This window comes from Ambystoma mexicanum, chromosome 4p, assembly GCF_040938575.1.
Source record: "Ambystoma mexicanum isolate Mex_15411 chromosome 4p, UKY_AmexF1_1, whole genome shotgun sequence".
In the NCBI taxonomy this organism is placed as follows: Eukaryota; Metazoa; Chordata; class Amphibia; order Caudata; family Ambystomatidae; genus Ambystoma; species Ambystoma mexicanum.
In genome coordinates, this window is record NC_090927.1 from 582,708,535 (window position 1) to 582,729,103 (window position 20,569).

Consider the following 20,569-nt stretch of genomic DNA (forward strand, 5'->3'; position numbering starts at 1 on the left):
TGCTTGTTAGTAACAGCCCCCCCTCTCTGGTACAGTATAAAGAGCGTATGCTGTCTTTGTTGAAAAAAATCAATATGTCTATGGAAGATCTAGAACTGTTTCAAGCAAAGGTTAAGAAAAAATTGTTTGAACAGGACTGGGCGGATTGTTGTTTGCAAATACAGAGCTATCCATCATGTGTAGAATATGCTAAATTCTGCCATAAGCAATCCCCACGTCTTCCATATTTAACATTATGCCCATGTTCACAGGTGCGTAGAACATTTATGCTGTTTAGACGCGACTTGCGCCACACAAGGGTGAGAATGAAGTATTGGCATGAAGATAAATCTGACATGGGTGAAGAGATATGCAGATTCTGTAAGTTAACCCAGGAATCGCTTAAGCATCTTTTTCTCTTTTGTATATATTTTGAAAATGATCGCTGCAAAATAATGAATTCATTTGTACAGGCAAATGAACTAGATATAGTAAGATAATTTCCATAAATATGTCTGTTATGTTATGTTGAATAGCTTATTGTTGATTTCATACTTGATGTAAGTTTGCTGAAAATCAAGTTTGTGAATCCCGTTGTTTTCTTTGTCAGACGTTTTTTTTATCCTTTGTATTAATTTGTAAAGGTCTTTGTACCAAAAACAAATAAAGTTTAAAAAAAAATGCAAGGGGATGTACTGCAAGTTTCTGAAAATTTGGGGTAAAAGGGAGGGGAGGTAGTGGGGGCCAAAGGGAGGTGTATTGTTGTCAGATAATGATAGGTTATTTATAAACGCACTTAATACCCAGAGGATTCTAAGCGCGTACCTGGGGATCAAATCGGTGTTGCTTTGTGTCGTCTTGCTTCCAAGGCGATAACGTTGCCCCTGAGCTATCCTCCCAGTGGATACAGAGGGATCGATATGTTTGCCTGAATTTCTGTAATATGCTTAAGAATTTTGATTTCAGTCTGCTCCCTTGTGTTGTTATGTCAAGCAATTATAGTTATGTTTATTATGGTTCTTTCATTATTCTCTTTTGTTAAAAAAAGTAACAGTGGTGCAAAAGCGTGACCTGTGAGCCAAAACTAATGGTGGCATTAAAGCACCACCTGCAGCCGATTGTTGATGAGGTTCATGATGTTGGCCACTATTCAGGACAGCAGATTAATTGGAACAAATCAGAACTATTCCCTCTTGCATATGCAACACCACAAACACAGACATTTTGGGATTTCAGATGGTCACAAGAGCACGTCAGATACTTGGGCATTAACATCGCCCAATCTGCTAACCTACTGTACTCTCAAGTTGATATTCTCTCCCAGCCACATCACCTCATCCTCTTAGGTGATTTTAACCTTCCTTCTCCCAACAAAATGTGACCTTCAATCTTTTCTCAATTAACATGCTATCCACTCTATCCATAATCTACCCTCTCACTCTACAGATAACTCTCTTGACCTCCTGTTCATCTCCAACTCTCTCTTAGCAACTAATACTATTGTCACACAATCTTTTTTGGACCACTCCATTGTATCCACCACCGTTATCTTTCCTCCGTCTAACCTTTCCAGCCCACCTACCACTCCCATTTCTAAGAGAAAAGGCCAACCCTCTGCTATTTCTTCCTTCCTCTCTGACCTTCAACTTTCACTCTCCTTCTCTCCAGATCCTTCCTCCATTGACACTGCTTTCTTCACATTCCAGTCCCTACTTCATGACTTCTGCTCTTCTCAATTCCCACTGCCAACATTCACCCCTAAATCCCAAGATCCTCACCCTTGCGTCTCCCCATTCATATGCGGTCTCCGCACTGACATGCAACGACTCCTGCGCAGATAGAGGCGCTCACACTCTCATGATGACCTGCAACTATATTTCTCCGCCATTGATTTTCTCAAGTCTTCTCATGATAGTGCTAAAAAGGATTTCTTTCTTTCTCTTATTGACAGCCACTCCAACAATCATCGCTGACTCCAAGGCACCATAAACTAGACTCCCTATTCCTCCTAAACCTACAAATATTAACTCTACTCTTTCAGCTTGTGACCTTGCTAAATACTTTGCTTACAAAATCTTCAAAATCAGGGAATCTCTGTTCACCCCCTCTTGCTCCCTCTTTCTTTCTTCATGCCACCTAATCTACCATCTTTCACTGACTATCACACGTCAGTCATACCAACACTGAGGAATTCCTTGCACTGCTGATGAAGGCTAACCCCTCCTGCGCCCCATCAGATTCTCTTACACCTCCACTTGACAAACATATCGCCCCTCTAGTGGCCTCTCTCCTTGCTTATCTCTTCAACCTGTGCTTTGACTCCATCTGCTTTCCCTCTACTTTCAAAACAGACATGGTAATCCCTCTCCCGAAAAAGACAGGTGCTGAGCCGAACCTGCCAACCAACATTCGACCTGTGTCACTTGGAAAGAGTTGTATTGAACTGCCTTATTCTGAGCAGGCCTTACAAATTCTTAAAAATCCCACTAGACCTGCAGGTAGAGTTTCTCATTTATCTTTTTCAACAATGTATTTTATTGTTTTTTTACAACATACAATCGGGTCCACTCGGGGTACATGTGTAAATACATTTTAGTAATGTGAGACCATCATAATAGCAAGGGGCAACGCATACGCTGATTTTCAAATGTTGGGGCGAACCATTGACATGGGTCAGATGATAGGGAAGAGAGTAGATCTTCATTTATTTGTGCACCATCGTGATGCTGGTGGTTGGCGCACTATCCCCCGAGATTGTTCTGCGTAGTCCATGTAGAAGGCCCAGGTGCTGTTAAATTTCCCCATGATTCCCAGTTGAGTGGACGTTATTATCTCTGCCACTGTTGTATCCCAGCATTTTGCCCACCACATGGAGATTGACGGACCTTCAGGGAGCTTCCATAGCCGGGCAATAGTGATTTTAGCTTCAGTGAGTCGGTGGGTAATCAAGACTGCCTGTAACTGTTGAGTGGGAACATCCCCCCGCCCGTGTTGCCCAGTAACACAATCCCCGGATCCCTTGGAATTGTCAGGCCTGTGATTGATTTAGTCTGCTTCAAGACCTCTTTCCAAAATAACCAGGATTTCGGCCATGACCATAACAGATGGAATAGTGAACCGGTTTCTGTGCATCCCCTCCAGCAAAGCGGGGAGTACCCTGGGTTGCATTTGTTCGGTATTTCTGGGGTGACATACCACCTGTAGCATACTTTCAATGCTCCCTCCTTATTCGTAATGCATTCTGAGGTTTTGTGCGTGCGGGTCCAGATATGCCCCCATTCTTCCATTTCTAATTCTCTTCCTAGATCTCTCTCCCATCTGAGCACATAGTTCTCCTTCTTGTTGGGGTCCCCCTTCTCTAAGAGCTTATATAGGGTTGATGTTTTCCCTCTCGGGCTTTTGATGTTAGTGTGAGTTCCAGAGGGTTCAGTTCTCTCCTGCCACGCGTTCTAATGTTGTGTTGTGACATCCAGTTTCTGGGATTTGAAATTTAGTTTTGCTTTCTTCAAAGGAGAGTGGTGCTCCATTAGTGTAGAAGTCCTTTATTTGTCTTAAGCCCCACTCGCGCCATTTGCTAAATGTCTCTTGTTCGAGTCCGGTGGTGAATTCTGGGTTATTCCAGACTGGAGTGAGTGGCCCCAATGATCTCCTGTGTCCCTATTGGCTTGCAGCCTTTTCCAAGCATTTCACCGTGTTTCTAGTTGCTGTTAGCGTGCCGTTGTCTGGAGCCCTGCACATTGTTGTGAGGTGTGGTATGGTGGATAGGGGTGATGAGCACCAATGTTCATCTATTTGTTTCCATCAGGGTATATTGGTGTCTGCCTGCCATGCAAATGCGTGTGCTAGTTGGGCCGCCAGGCTATATCTAAGAACATCTGGAACCCCCAAACCTCCCATCGCTGCCCTCTGAGCATAACTCTTTTTGCGATTTTTGGTTTTTTCTTGCCCCAGACATAGTTCAAGAACCATTTTTGCAGCTTTTAGAGCTCTCTTGGGTTTATAATTCTGGTAGCGCCAGGCATCGATATTTCACTGCCTTGGGGCAATGTTCATTTTTTGTGCTGTGATTCTTCCCAGCCATGAAACCTCCCGTTCATATCCTTCAACAGGGTTTGGAGTAGCAGGGGTATTTTGGCTCAGTATACCCTCTCCGTTCTGTTTGGTATGCTTGACCCCTAACTAGGCTATCTGTGATTTGGCCCATGAGATGGGGTGAATGTTTGTTAGTGTTTCTCCGTGCTCCAGAGTAATGTTTAGTCTCAGGGCCCATGATTTCCCGTAATTGACCCTGAAGCCTAAGGCCTCCCCAAATGCTGAGATCTCCTGCCAGAGTGCTTCCACAAAGTGTCAATCTGTATTAGGGAGAGGAGGACATCATCGGCATACATGGAGACCTTGTACTGGCTTCCCCCCAGTTATAGCACCTGTATGTGTGCGTTGTAAATGGCTCCATTGAGAGAGTGAATATTAGAGGAGATTGGGGGCAGCCCTGACACTTGTGCTCTTTTTTTTGCATCTTTTAAATGAGCACTTTCCCATTTGACTTTCATCATCTTGCAGCTTTGCCCACAATGTTTTCGTTCAGTTTGGTATTCAATATTTGCTTAATATTTCCTTTTCAAGTGTTCGCTACTTGCTTGATATTCAGAAATGCTAAATTTGCTATTCAGGACTGTGTCCAATTACTTTTAAATCAATTTACTTATTTCAGTTTGTCTGGCATTCTCAGAACACATGTCAGCATTAGCGGGGCAGTATGGACAGGGTGTTTCCTGCATTAGACTCACTGGTTATACGCGACTGCTCTCTTCAGCTTCGCCGGTTCTTCTTGCCTGATCCTCCTGGATCCACAAGCTTCGCCTACCTCGTGGTGGTCACTGAGAGTTTCCCTCGCTCTCCCATTTGCCGGGGCAGCTGTGGGCTTTGGGAAGAGCACAGCTTCCTGCTGTTGCAGTCGGCAACCGGAGCTCTGCCGGAAATGTAGTCCCTCTCACGGCCTGCATTCGGCCTAGGCGTCTCTCTCCTTCTCCGGACTCACACGGATCCCAATCCTGGCTCAACACAACTTCTTCTTGAAAAACCAAATACTTCTATTATTCTTCTGTATTAACACCAACATTTTGTCAGGATGATTCCACAACAATCCATCAAACACTTTAGTGACTTTGTCACTTCTTCTTCCTCTTCTTCTTCACATATCCTTCAACTACAATGCAGTACTTCAATGATTTCTTCCTGGTCTGCTAACCTTCCAGAACTACCACTAAAAGTTCCCTATCCTGGAATACTCACCTGCCAGGACAAAAGGTCCTAACACTACTAAAAGTACTCTGTGGTGAGGTCTACTTCAAATCTTCAAGAAAGCTTTTAACTTTCAACCACATCGACATTCACAACATCTTTTAGGAAAACAGGTTATGCATTGGTGCTGTTTGTTCCACTCCTGTTTTTGCCACAGGAAATGCAGGTTATGCTCCTCTCCTCATGACCACTCTATACCAGGAGGGCCGACACTTGCTTCTGTTTGGCTTAACAAATGCTTGTTGTTATCTTTCTTAACTATTGCCTCTTTATTATTCTGGCAAAAACAGTTACAATCTTCCTGAAAAAATATCCCCTTGTCATTCAGCCAACATGAATTGTATGATCTGTAAAGTGTTGACCCCTCTTTACTTTGGCAATGTTGATTATGATTAGATTGGCAATGGTGTTTGTAATTAGCTGGCTTTTGGCAATACTGGTTACGATTAGCTTGCTTCTGTACTGCCATTTCTTCACTTTGGTAAAAGTGATGACGTTTATATCAATTATTGTGATCTTTCTCTTCTTGCCTCTTTACAAAGTTCGTATTTCGCCAGCATGCTTTCTTCATATTAGTTTGGTATTAAAAATAACTGCCAGTGGTCAGCGGTCATATACTGAGCTTACCGGGGTTACCCTTCACTGGTAAACTCTCCGGCTTCTGCACACTGCCTCTGTCTGCACATCATGCCACTTCTCGGTTCCCGCAGCCCGCACCGAACACGAAAGGAGCTTCCCTCGCTTCCTAGTGTACACCGGTGCTTGCCAGCCACCGGGACACAGCACGCCAGTAGGAGAGACTCTCTCTCCAGGGGGAACACTTCCACAATGCCACTTCCTGCTGCGCAACTTCTGCAATTCAGGTTATTAACCTGGGAAACCTTATCAGAACCGATATCCACTTCACAAATAGCGGTGGCCCCGCCGTCTCCCTTCCACTTCTGCTTCTCCTGCAACAGGTGGTCTCTGCAACTCCACCCTCTTGTTCTAATGGCCTGCACCGGAGGGGGCCTTATATATTCAAAAGTCCAGCTCTGGTGCTAGAACCACTAGATTGCATCTTGCAGTTTCGTGCCTCCGAGTTCCTCTTCCTCGTCCCACTACTTAGGGCATTGTGGAACTTGAAGTCCCCAATGTTCTTATTATTTCTTTCTTCACATGGTTCAGTTCCACAATAGGCCATTAAGATTGTAGGGTGAAATTATTGAGGGAGTCATCCCAGTTTTCCTGGCCTTGTTCCCCCCCCCCATGTGATACTCCCGCAGAACCCCACCCCCAGGGTCGGGATTAGGAAGTGTCTGCCTTTCCCTGGCCACATGAGAAGGGTCAGAGGCCAGAGTTTCCTGGAGGAATCGCCTCTGATTCATAACATTACTAACTTTCTTAACACACACAACCTTTGTAACCCCCTCCACGCTGGTTTCCATTCTTGCAGCTCCACTGAAACTGCTCTCATGAATGTCTCAGGGATTTAGGTTGGGTCTGTTATTGGCTGAATACATATAACTTAGCTGGGTCCTGGTGTACGTAGTTTTTGTTTTTGTTAACCTTCGTACAGCCTTCGATAGTGTCCCACGAGGTCTACTGTGGGAGGTGCTAAAGAAGAAAGGTATTCCTGGGCCTCTTTTGGCTAACATCCAATCCCTCTATGATAGAAACAAGGCAACAGTAAGATGGGTACTGGGCGGGGAGCTAACAGAACCTTTGGTAGTTGATAGGGGGTACGCTAGGGCTGCGTGCTGGCCCCCTTGCTCTTCTGCATCTACATTAATGAACTAATCGTAGATTTAGTATCTTGCTGCCATGACCCTCCCAAGCTAGGCCCTGACAAGTATTCTGCATTGTTTTTTGGTGACGATGCAGTGATCTTGTCCACATCGCCCATGGCCTTAAGGTCCAATTCTATAGAACTTTGATAGGAAGTGTAAATAAAGAGTTGCATCTAGTGCTCAACACAGACAAGACTAAACTTGTTTCGGCTTAGGTTAGCCAAGAGGATGACCATGAGGGTCAAAGTCGATGGTAATATTATGGAACAGGTGTCTTTGTATGATTATCTGGGTATCAGACTCTCAGAGGATCTCCTCTGATCCAAGCAACTCCTAAAATCATCAGTGGTAATTCCCAAGTATAGTGAGGGGATTAGATGCCTTTTTAACACCCATGGCATGAGGGCTGTTTCCGCTGTCCTACAGCTCTACAAGGCACAGGCCTCTACCGCAGTCTTATAGAGGGCAGAAATATGGGGACATCTGAATGCCACTTCCTTGAGTGTTGCTAAGAATACTTTTCTGAGACCCTTGCTCATGCAACCCCGGGGCACCCCTCTAGCCAGTCTCCATTGGGAGTGTAATTTTCCGACTATAAATAAGATTCTACTAAAAAAAACACTGCTATACTGGGCTTGAATCTGGACGACCCCAGAGTTATTGCATTACAGAGTACCCCATAAACACTTTCTTGCAGGTCGCAAACAATTCCATGGTTTAAGCACATGCATTCAAAACTTGCTCGGTTGGATTTTGCAACTCTCTGAGATTGTCCAGACAGTATGAATATGAAGGCCAAACAAAATTAAAGAATGCAAGCTCAGAGTCGACATTACAGCGGATGAAGCAGGACTGTATGACTCTGAGCACTGGGCGCCTTTATTTTAGTAGTAAGCAAACTACAGGCTTTGAAGAATATCTGGATGTAATTAATCCGGAGTATGCGCTTGTCCTTTACATTTAGCTGCGCACAAATACCCTCAAAGTGGCTTCCTACAAGAGTAAATGGAAATCATCTAAAGAGGTGATATGCCTGGCTTGTGGTGCTGGTGAAGTCTGTTCTCCATTGTCTGCTGCTATGTGAGGGGTTTTGTGATCTTAGATCTTGCTATTTACTTCCTTTATTTAGGCTAAATAATATCAGAAACACAGGCCCAGCTTTGAATCTCTGTAAAAATACTAATGATCTAAATGCGGTGTACTTTGTATCAAAGTTTTTATTAAGAGCATGGCTCAGATGATCAAAGTGGGTCCTAACTGGTTATTAACAATGTTCCTTTTGTTTTAAGGCATGTTTCTCATTCTTATTCTAGTGGAACTGAGAACACAGTTTAAATAATTGTCTTAGTTTTAGGATGGCTCATTAGACATCATTGTTTTTATGTATGTGACATTAGTGTTTATTGCCTGACATTAAAATGTATTTCTGATTATAAAACAAGTGGTGCGATTTTCGCTACATATTGTACCTTGATTGTGTGGTTATGCTTATGGCAAACTTGCTGAATAAAGTAAAATAAAGTACAAAAATAATGTCTCCATCTTTATTGCCTCTGCTAAACATTACAACCTATCATCTATCCTAATCCCCCTCGACTTATCTGCTGCCTTTGATACCCTTGATCACTCTGATATCTTCAATACTGTCTCTCTACTTGGGATTTGTGATCAAGCACTTGCCTGGATCGAGTCCTACCTGGCACCTCTTTAATTCTCTGTTTCCTGGCACAACAACACCTCTCAACTCACTCAACACTGTTGGTGTTCCACAAGGCTCGGTCTTGGGTCCCCTCCCGTTCGCACTTCTGCTCTCAGGGCACTTATCTTCTCCTTTGGGTTTTCTTACCGAGTCTTTGCAGATGACACCCAAACCTTGTTCTCCTTTCCTGAACTCTCCACTGGCCGGTCTATCAAAATCACAGACTTTCCCACTGCTATTAAACACCGGATGGCCTCTGTGGAAAGTCAGAAGGACACAGAATCTCTGAGGACATTTTTGTCATGTGTTTATTAAAGAATAAAAAGAAGGCCTATCTTTCCCTATCATTATAGAGTGTTCCCTGCCTACTTTACTATGGTGGTCATCAGTTCTAAATAAATGTCCAAAAGAATCTGTTTGCTGTCCAAAGCTAACCTAACTGACCCTACCACTATTTTAATCAACTCAAGTCAGGCAAATGGCTGCCTTTTCTGGTAGATGTGCTTTTGCACATACGTTGTTGGCTTCCCAGAGATCTGATTAATATTCAATCTTTAAATTGTCACTTGTTATTTTCTGTATTAGTTCCTTCAAGTCCCTTAGGGGATTGATTATCTTGTTCTCCTCTTTGCTAGGGTTCTTTCTGGCTCTTGTCAGAATCTTTCTCTCTTTATTATAGGATTCTGAGTGTACTTGTAGCGTGCCCTTTTATCTGGGGTTTTTGTTGTCTAAATGCTTATGGTTCCTCTTTTCCCAAAGTGGTCATTCTTGCATGAGGTTTATCTTAGGGACCTCTCTGGCCTTTAGTTCCCAAATGTCTCTCTTTATTGTGTTCCACTCTCTGTCTCTTGGATATTGGGTGATCTTCCCCTTTTCCCAAGGTATCAACAATCCAATTCTATTCCTTTCACTCTTGGTGCTTTCTGTATTTCTCATTACCACATTAATATAGTTGAACGTATCAACTTGTTTTCCACACATTGATTATTTGTTCTGGGACGAGTTTTGTTACTTCTATAACAAGATCCTTTTGGCTTCCCGTTATTACCGTTACCCTCAGTCTTGAAGGGGAATGTCGCTGGTGCCTGTTGGTACATGGGATCTTGTCCTTTCTTTGGTTTGCTTCTCAGTTTGCTTTCTGCAATATCTGCTTCATGTGCGTTTCTGTCTCCGGTTTGGCTTCTTGATACGGCTGGAGGTAATCTGTTTGTTCGGTGCTTCCTCTCTGAGGTGGTGTCGGCGTTGTTGCGAGTTGAGAGGGCAACCTGCCCACCACGATTGCTTTGTAGTCACGCAACCACTGAGCTCTCCGGTCCAGCCGTGTCGGCTCTCTGTTTATCTGACACGCCGGGCTTCCAGCAAATGATCCAATTAGATCGAAAAAATATAATCAAATGGTGCATTTGACCGATTTCGGCCAGTAACTTTCGATAGATACCAAAAATACCAAACATGTGCAGCAGGGGTTGCTGGGGTGGCCCCCGCTCCACATGTTTGCTATTTTTAGGCTTTGAGTGGTGCGGGGGTGCCACCGGTTCCTTGGCAATGGAAGCGGGGGGCCTAAAAACAAAAAATAAAATAAAAAGGGACCCTGTAGTGTCTGATCCGACCCACGTTAGAGTAACGGATCTGACGCTGCAGGGGTGCAGAAGAAGCAGCGAACAAACAGGTAAGTAGAGGAAGAGGCGGGGATTGGTGTAAGGCAAAATTTGATTTGTTTGGCTGAAGGAAAAAGCGATTTGTGGACAAATTGACTATGGTCAATTCCACTGCAAATCATTTACTTCGGTCAAACAACTGAAATCTGGCTTCCAGTATGCCCTGCTTCAGTTCGAAGCAGTTCTGAACTTTGAGGGCTTCAGCATCTGTGACAGCTGCACCTCCTTCTGGTGTTATCTGTACAGAGGGCTTCCCCTGTCTACCTTCCTCTGTTTCTTCGCCTCTCCTTGGCGTCTCCTCTCTTTTCATTTACTCGGTACAGTCCATTGGAGATTGTGAATTAAAGGGACGGCTTCTCTTTCTCTTCTTTCATAACTGTATATATTTACTTCAGTCATGGAACTTGTAATGATTTGGTGAATTAGAGAGTTCCATATAGTCCATTACATGGAGCGCATCAGGGAGTTCCACACAGGAACGGGATGCCTTGTTCCCTAAGGGGCAGTCTGTCCAGGGGAGGTCCCACTTGCCTCAACCCCTACAGAGGGTGTTATAGAGTGGGCTCACCTCCCTAGCCTCACGGGGGGGGGGGGCTCCCCCTTGGGGAGAAGGGATGAATTCCCTCTTCTTGTCACACCTCACACTCTCTTTATGTTGTACTCCTCCTAAACAGAGGCACTTTTCTTTCCTACCAAATCCTCTCTCTCCTCTCCCTGCCTATCCAGTTTCCATCTGATACTCTTTCCTACTCCTCGTCAGCTGGAAACCTTGCTGTCATCTACTACCCTTCACGCACATTCTCGACCTTCATCTCTGAAACTGCAATGGTGGCTCGCCTCAACCTTATAATATCAGGAAAATCAGGCACCTACTTCCCTGGAAAACCGCCAAACATCTCCTACCACTCTTATCTTCTCTAAACTGAACTACTGTGCCAATACCCTCTTTGGTTTTCCAAACTATGCATTCTGTCCCCTTGACAAAATTATTAACTTTGCTACCAGGACTCTGTTTGAACTCCCTCGCTTCATGCCCACTTCCTCCTATCGCCGGCAGGCTGTATGGTGTCCAAATTCAAATGTCTCCTAATATAACATGAATCCATTCACGGTAAGGTAACACCGTCTCAATCCTCTTCTACAACCCATTCAAGCCCTCTCCACCATACCTGTGGCACCTCGCCCACCCTGCGCTTCCTCTTGCTTCTGTTCTTTCACTCTTCTTGCTCTGCTTACTTGGAACTCCCTCCCTTCTGCAATTCGAAACATGGTCCACATCGATGGATTAAAAAGCAAATTGAAAGCCCACCTCCTTGTCACCTCTCCAGCCTTCACTACTCACACCTTCCCTCACTGCTAACAGGACACTTCCCTCTCTTTTCCCCACTACACTAGCACTTAATAGTTTGAGGTCACAGCTCATGCTTGGTTGGCTGGACTGCCTACCTGCTAACACTTACTTGTCCTAGGTTTGTCCACTGTATTGTTCCTGGTATCTGTCCAATATACCCTTTCTCAAACCTGGTAATCATGCCACTCAAACTCCCCCCATAGTAAGAGGCTCACTGCCTCCGGTTTATCTGCTATATCACCTTTTGTATGCTCATTTGTGACCAAAAGAGCTTGTTACCCTGTATGTATGCAAATAAATAAATACACTATGTTCCCCTATTAACGGAATTCCAAACTAAAATCAAAAGATGGAGTGTGATGCTTATAATCAGTTATGGCTAGAATAGCTTGACTGAAAATGATGCTGTTGCCCAAGTGTCTCTACCTGTTTACTAATATCCTCACACGCCCTAGCGGCCAATTCTTTGTCAAAATTAAGTCCCTATATTGATTTGCCTAATATGGGGATGGAAAATCGCCCATATTAAATGGGAATCATTGGTCCTTCCGTATGAAAAAGGAGGCCTAAATGTTGCAGATGTAGAAACATGCTCTGGTTTGCTTGCTACACCATTCTATTTACTGCTGCCTATCACCTCCTACCCCCACATCCATTTAGAAAAGATAGCTGATCCATACTCTCAAGTCGATGTCGATGTCGCTGTCCACCCAGCCAGGACAGTGTGATTTTATGGATACCCCCCAAGGCCATCCGCTGGGCATCACAGAGATTGCATTATACACATACACTCACTCCCCGCTACTCACATCAATGTTCCTCACGAGAATGAAAGGGTTAACATTTATATAGGATGAATGGATCATGAACTAGTTACATGGATTGTGCTTTAATAAGCTGGAGAATCTGTTCATAGGGGGGTGATTTATCACAATGGATGAGTTTTGCGAACACTCACTCCCTACCCTATCCAATGTATTGCTTTACAGCTGTATCAAAGGAGAGTTGTGTGCTAAATTATTGACCCTACCCAAGGAACCAGCGAATAGCCCTTTCACACGACACTTATATAATACTAAAAAAATACTGCCCGAGTCATTTAATCTCTCTATAAAGTGCGATGGCTACTATACAGATTGATGACGATGCGGCTAAGAGGCGATAGGAGGTGGCACTTGTGATCGACATAAATGACAAACAATGGTCTAAAATAGGACTATGAACCAAGCACATTTCACTAAACCAGCTAAACCATAAGCATGGGAATCTGCAATACAGATTCCTGCATCAAGCATACCACAGTCCCCTCAGGGTGCACAAATTTGACACTGTAGTATCGAGTGCTTACACCAAATGTAAACAACGTGAGGCAGATTTTATACACTTGGCTTGGATGCGTGAGCCTGTTGCAAAATTTTGGGTTTCATTCAAACACATTGACTGCCAACACTCAAATCATGACCTTAGCAGACCCTCGGATATGCCTATTAGGTATTTCTCCCTCTAAAAATAATAAAGATGGCAGATTGTGTGTGTTGAGCCTGGTGCTAGCCAGCCAAGTACATCGCCTTAGAATGGATGGACAAGACATCCTCACAAATGCCCAATGAATGAACAAACTGGTCAGAGCTTGCAACTACGAAGAAACGTACTGTGAACCCATTGTCAAAACTAAAACATATGTTCAAACCTTAAGGAAGCATTTGGCTGCGCAGTCTAATGACGATATAAGCTAGAGTGAACTGTATACCTGGTCGGTACAGAGTTACTGGTTTGGTTCATTGATTCTCACCAATGCCAAGACTATTCATAGTTCTAACTACGTACTACTTAATCCTTGGTGTTTTTTCACTCAAACACTTCACTGCACGACACGGTGTTGTCGCTAAATAGCTGCTGTGCTCATTACTGTTGTACTGGCTGATTCAATTAAGAAATTAAACCAAATAAAAAAAATATTAAAGGTCGAGGCTATCTGAAAGCCTTTGAAAGGAGGGTGTCTGAAGGTTAACACAATTATAGCTAATAGTTTTTAAATCAGTGTACATTCCCAATGCATGTTAAGACTAACCAAAATGAGGACAATGTAATTTTACTCCTTTCTTATAATCTGGGGAAAGTTGTTATGTATCCAGACACTTTGATAGGTCTTAATGATTATGAAATATCTGGTGATATTGACAAATAAACTTAAAGGGTCGTTTGAGTCAGTCTTTGGCTTGATTTTCACCCACCAATAGCAGCAGTGGCATCTCGTTCTGAACATGTGATTCACCATTCATTCCAACAGGGAAGATCATGAACGAGACATGGCTCAAGGTTCACGTTTCAAAAAGCTCAATATAGAAACAGAAGCAGTGCCTTGGCAAGGTTTCTTGTTCGTATCCCTTTTCCTTTGAGGAAGAAAACAACAACAAGGGAAAGTAATGCGAAAAGCAGATGAGTGGTTTGTTTGTTGTGAAATGGTTTAAATAATGTACATGGAGTGGGTTCATACCACCGCTTGGCGAATACTCTGGATGTCTAATCCAAAATATATATTGTAATATTTTGTTATGGCGTGGTCATGAATAAACAAAAGCTGAATGAACCAACACACCGTTTTTAACTGGATTCAATCATCAAGCTTGCACAAATAAAGTTACAGCCAGCGAAGTAACAAGACTTAAATCAATCAGTGCCTTTAAACAATAGGATTAGTTAAATCAAACAAAATACTTAAACTGTAAAAAAATACACAATACAAACATGGACACTGTTAGGGAGAATTCTCATTCTATGGCTAATTTCCCTAACCTATAGAGTCCCCCAGCAGCTTTGCTGGATTTGAAGGCTTTCTTTTTTTCTCCTGCTAAGAGTGCGACTCTTTTTCCCACTCTTAGGCATATTTGCTATGTGTGTTCTAGGCTATTTTTTGTGTTTAATGTCTATGGGGTTTAGCTCACCCTCATAGGAACCATCTTTATCCACATGTGTTACACAGCACCCTCCATGGAGTGACACAGGGGTGCCGTAGCGACCCCCAAACATAGACTCCATACCCTGGGACTGACTACTGTCTCCCACGGCATGTAAAGTCCCCATTGACTTTACTAGTCAATCTTTATAAACAAAACCAGTACAACCCATCTTACTATGGAGGTACTGGCAAGGGTTAATAGCTTTTCCCTTATGTTCATTTTCGAGAGGGTACCGTACAGTCCCTCTGTCAAACGTTTCTGGCTGGTGGCAGTGGTTACTACCAAAAATATTCAACCGCGAATATTGCCCTATGGGATTTTCCCATTGTTCGAGGCTACCACATTTACTGGCAGCCTCTAACATACCGCCGGTTTATCTTTATACCAGAACTTTTATATAAATTCCTTCTCGTGTCTTTCTCTAAACTCCTAACCCAGGTCAGGGATCCTTTGTAAGTCCTTTTGGCGGGCTTCTGCCAAGAAGCCCTCCTTTCGGCGCCATTGAGCCTGATAGGCTGGAGGGTCTCCCGCCAGGATGACCATTCCACTGTGCGATTGACAGCTAGGCTGTATGAATGGGGATCTTTTTGCATAAAAGCAGGGTCCTGAGGACTGGAAGAGCAAGACATCGCCACTGGAACTAAGAAGCCGAAGAGGAGAGAAGCCAAAGGCATTCTGCAATGACTGAACAACCGGTGAAGCCCTGCTGCAGCGTCTCACCACTTTTCTCCACACGACGAGAGAAGATCTTCATCCTCAAGAGCCTTCTTCCTTTGAGCTGGTAGGGCCAACCAGTTTGCCAATCGCCTTCCTGGACCTGCCTTGGTCGAATCGCCAGTGCCCTGCACTCGGAGACCGGATAGCCAGGCACCCGTCCACCCAGACCGCGATTTAAAGGAGTGTACCTTTTATTCATTTGGCAGCACCGCGGCTGGTTTCATCCCTGGGCAGTGCAGTAACTCGAACCTTCCTCCACGACGAGTGTCTCTCTTCCTCTGCTGGATCTCCCGAACTGCAGGAACTGCCAGGAACTGCCAGGAACAACTGCCACCGCAGGAGCCTCTTCTACATTTCAAGGTACTTTGATCCGCCAGGCCTCCCTTTTCGCGTGGTAGTGCTCAAGGTGTTTTAAATCCTTTACCTACCCTTTGGGTTGACCGCCCCTATCCTCTAACATTGTCTATCACCTTCTGCATCCACCTTTTCGAATCGTTTAACAAAGACTTGACTGCAGCTACAAAAACATTTTTGCTCCTGGGCCCTTTGACCTGTACCACTGACTCTGGCACAGGCCTATTGACTCTGGCTGAATTTGTTAGAACTGCCTTCTCTAGATTGCTTCTAAACTAGAACTGTGTTGATGCACCCAATTCTTATAAACCACCTTTTCCTTCCCACTTTTGAAACTTGTGAAGTGCCATTTTGCTCGGTTTTCATTTAAGTATTGTAAATGCTAAAGTACTGCCTTGCCTAAACTTGTTCACAAACTTATGGGAAGTGTTGCTAAGGTGTCTAAGAATATATTCCTGCATAACTTGTGCTTTCCCTCCCTTGTGAGAAATTGCTAGAGTGCCATTTGTGTTTGGTTTTCACTGTGCCATTTTGCTCAGATTTCACTCTTGCTCAAACTTGTCTACAATTTAACTAGGGAGTTGTGTATACTTTTCTTGACTGATTTTAACTTGCTTTAATAACTGTGATTAATGTGTTAACTTTGAAGTGTGTAAAATAAATATATACATTCTTTTTAATACAAAGCTTTTGTCAGTATTTCCTTGTACCATAGTATTATAGCCCTATTGTGTAAACCCTGAATACTGCCCATCTCCTTCTTGAGATAAGTCTGACTGCTTACCCACAGCTACCAACGAAATCTATGTGGTACAGACTGATAGCAAAAGGGGATTTATTGCTCATACCTGTAGTCTTAATCTTCTGCAGTGCTCCCTAAGGGAACTGCACAGGATTCTGCCTGAGAGACACTGTCAGTCCAGAAAAACTAAGCACCCCTTGAGTGTCCAGAAATGAATGATAATTGGTTGGCCGAAGACCAACCGCCTCATTTACAGTGTAAGAATATATATTCATTAGTCATTACTTATTACGTAGCTATTAGTTTAACTAGAGTGAAGCCATTTTAAGATGACCAGAATCGTCATTTTGTTTTCTCTCTCTGCTCTCTCGAACGTTGCCACTTTGCCTCATGTAAAACTGCTTTGCTGTAGATATTATTTCGCTTCAATGGTCCAAGGCTAAGAAACATGTTGAAACATTACACTGGAGAGCCAGACAGGAAGTGGGACCACTTGGCCAACTGGGACTATTTTGTATTGCAATAAACCCTAGATTTTGGGAACAGAACCTCGTGTTTGGCGTATCTATTCGTGTGTGGTGACTGTGCCTTGTTTCCACATACGAGGGTCCCTCAGGGGCCCCTTCAAGATGACGCCGAACAGGGACCCTACCCCACTTGTTCCATCGTGTACGTTGCAAAATAAGGAAGGCGGTAAGAACGGCGAGGACGGGAGCGATCGAGCCGGGATCAAGAGGTGTTCGGGGCACCCCTGCGAAAGCGATGAGACTCCTTTGCAGATCTGCACACAGCTGATCCCTGATCGACGTCCCTGGCCAGTGAACAAGGAGGCGAGGGTCCCGAAACGAAACAGAGCCGAGATACGCAGACACAACGTCATTGGTTGCGTCAGTATATGGACGAATTGTGTCTTGAAAAGACAAATTGATTGATCAGGTGAGTCGTGCCTCGATTCGTAAGTAATCCTGATATTGGTTGAGAGTTGATTTTGCAAAATCAAACACCCAGAGTAAGTTTGATTAGCCAAGGGTAAGGTTAAAACATGCCTGGGGTATTGTCCACCTTAGCTGGATTTTTTACGCTGCGGTGAACAATCTTTGGAAACTGTCCAGGAAGCACCTCCGGGAGGAATGCTGGCTTATGATATGTACATAAAGTATGGTATTGGAGCGATAATGTTTTGTGAAACTTGGCATAAGCAAACCAGAAAACAGGAAAATCTTCAGTGGCCGAGGGATGGGAGTTTTGAGATGGAACGTATAGATAACCTGGAAAAGGTGTTGATAAGTAAAAGAGCACGCCCTGGAGCACTTGGTATCCTTAGGGACTGGAGGAGGGAAGCAATGCTCCGATTTAGAAGTAGAGAGAAACATGCACGCAGGCATAAGTCAAAGACAGAGAAAGCTGAGGAGAAGGATGAGGAGGAGTGGAGTAATAGCTTGAGAAAGGCGAGACGGCGCGATGAATTAAACATAGAAAAAATATATCCACAAAGAGAGTTACACTCATCGGACGAATTAATAAACAGAATCTTAACTGAAACAAAACTGTGCCCGAGGAGTGTAACTAAAAAGACTACGGCAGTAGCCGCCGCTCAACCCCCTCCCATTGCTCAGCCCCTCCCCAACACCAGCACAGCCACAGGCTACATCAGACACTGTACTGCCCACTAGCCAGCCAGCCCCGAGTGTTTCGCAATTACCACGGCCCCAGCAGACGGATCCCACTCTCACTGCCCCCTCTGCACCTCCTGATCAAGAGGGTGTCACTGTCCCGACTGCCCCTCCCATGAGTGGAATTGAGCAGAATGAATGTTCGAGAGTAACTCGCAGCGCGATCAGTAAGGAGAGAAAGCGTGAGCTGCAAGAACAGGCGGAAATGTATATAGACGATAATGATGAGGTATCCACGCTAGCGTCCCTATATGACTTCAGAAGAAACAACGAAAGACAGGTATTGTTGGAATGCATGGGGGAATATTTATCGGGACAATGGAAAAAGTTAATTGGGAAGTTACCACAGCAACGATTGTTGGATTTAAATGCATTAGCCCGTTGTAGAGGGAGAGATGAAGAAATAGAAGAACATGTGAAGCGACTGTTTGAAATGAAGAATTAATTGGATGAAGAGTATTCTGAAGTACTCGCCACACCGGGGAATAAGGGAAGGAATATTGAGAGGGGCAGGAAGAGAGCGTCAAGACTGTGGGCCTCATTACAACCCTGGTGTTGGACCATGGTGCTATTAGCACCATGGTCCATGCCGGATGGCGGATTTACCGCCCCATTCCAAGGTTGGCGGGGCGGTAAATCCCCATTCACCATGGCCCCTTCCCCATTCCCATTTTTGGCCCATAGGGCTCAATGGGGATGGGGAAGGCGCCAATTACGGCACCGTAAATTACGGTGCCGTAATTAGCACCAAGGTCCCTTAGCGGGTTGTACTTTAACGCCTGCAAAAAGCAGGTGTTAAAGTGTGAATCTGGCGTTAAGGGTTTAACGGCACCGCAGCCTTTCACGGCGCCATTAACCCCTTAACGCCAGGGTTGTAATGAGGCCCTGTATATGCAGAAATCCTTGCCGCCAACCGGACAGATAGGTGATAGACAAAGATTGCAGGTGTGTGTGCGGGAAACGATGAGATGGATGTCAAGCTCTAGGACTTTGTTAGGGGAGATAAATGAGATATGTAATGAGTATCCTTTGCAAATAAGAATAGAAGCTCTGCGGACAATAGTAGGGGTGTTACTCCAGCCGATAGCAGGACACCACAGGGGAAGGGGAAATGCACAGAGTAGGGGAAATTCGAATATGCATCGAGGGCCTTTGGGATTAAATCAATGTGCATACTGCAGAGAGGAAGGACAATGGCGGGCACAATGTCCGCATTTGCAAAATAGAGGCCGATATAGTCAGAGAAGGCCTCACAGAGGGCACATGGGAACAAATGGTCACAACAGAAATCATATGCAGCAGCATCAGAATGATCAAGGGAATGGTGCACAGAATCAAGGCCAGGCTCCGAATCAAACTATTCAGAGTCAAAACCAGCAGGGTGCACAAATGGGAAATAGAGGGAGAGGGGGGAACATTTTTGATAACCAGACAGGTGCATACTATAACAACAGTGGTGACTACACATCGGATGACGTGTTGTTACCCCAATAGGACAGCCCAGGACAGGGGTCTGAACCAGTGTCAATTCCCGTGAACCAGAAAGGACCCTATGTAGAGATGAAAATCGGGAATGAAGAGCATAGATTCCTCGTAGATACAGGGGCACAAAAGTGCTCGATAGATCATCACTTGGTTCCAGACATACCTCTGTCAGGGCGACAAAATATCTCAGTAGGGTTCACAGGTACCCCAGTAATAAACCCCGAGTCCAAATTAGTGGCAGTGACAATAGGGCCTTTTACTGAACATTGTCCATTTCTTTTAACAGAGCATTGTGGGGAGAATATTGTAGGATTTAATCTATTGAAAAAACTAAGCGCAGTTATCCATTGTACACCAGATGGGGTATTTTTGACTATTCCTCCCCAGACTATGATGACTTCTGAATTTATGGCGGAACCCTTAACAGGGGAATTGAGTAAAGTGCCAACTTGCATTTGGGCCGTGAATGACAATGATATGGGATGTTTGAAAATAGAGCCAGTAAAAATTACATTGAAAGAAGGAATAACGCTACCGCGTGTTCCGCAGTATAAAATTTCAGCAGAAGGAGAAAAAGGATTGAAAAGTAGTGTTTCTGATTTGGTGAAATTGGGAGTGATTGAAGAGATTATAGGTAGTGTATGTAACAGCCCCATTCTTCCAGTGTACAAGAAAGGGGGTAGCGAGGTACCGTACCGTTTCATAATGGATCTCCGTGCACTGAACAAAGTGGTAGATCCCCAAATCCCGTTAGTGCCAGACGTCACTACGATCTTGACAATGATTCCTGCTTCGGCAGAATACTTTAGTGTTATTGATTTGAAAAACGCTTTCTTCAGCATTCCAGTACACAAAGAAAGCAGGTATTTATTTGCTTCACT

At 44.2% G+C, this 20,569-nt stretch overlaps 1 protein-coding gene across 1 annotated transcript in view; it reads left to right on the plus strand.

Moving 5' to 3' along the window:
- Positions 1 to 248: 248 nt before the first annotated feature.
- The window catches only part of LOC138453366 (elongin-A-like), a 1,511,245-nt gene continuing 1,490,924 nt past the window's right edge, over positions 249 to 20,569 (plus strand). Inside the window, exon 1 of the mRNA XM_069606133.1 lies at positions 249 to 360. Within this exon, the coding sequence (XP_069462234.1) occupies positions 319 to 360 (42 nt within the window). The 5' untranslated portion in view covers positions 249 to 318. The remainder of the gene's footprint in view (positions 361 to 20,569) is intronic.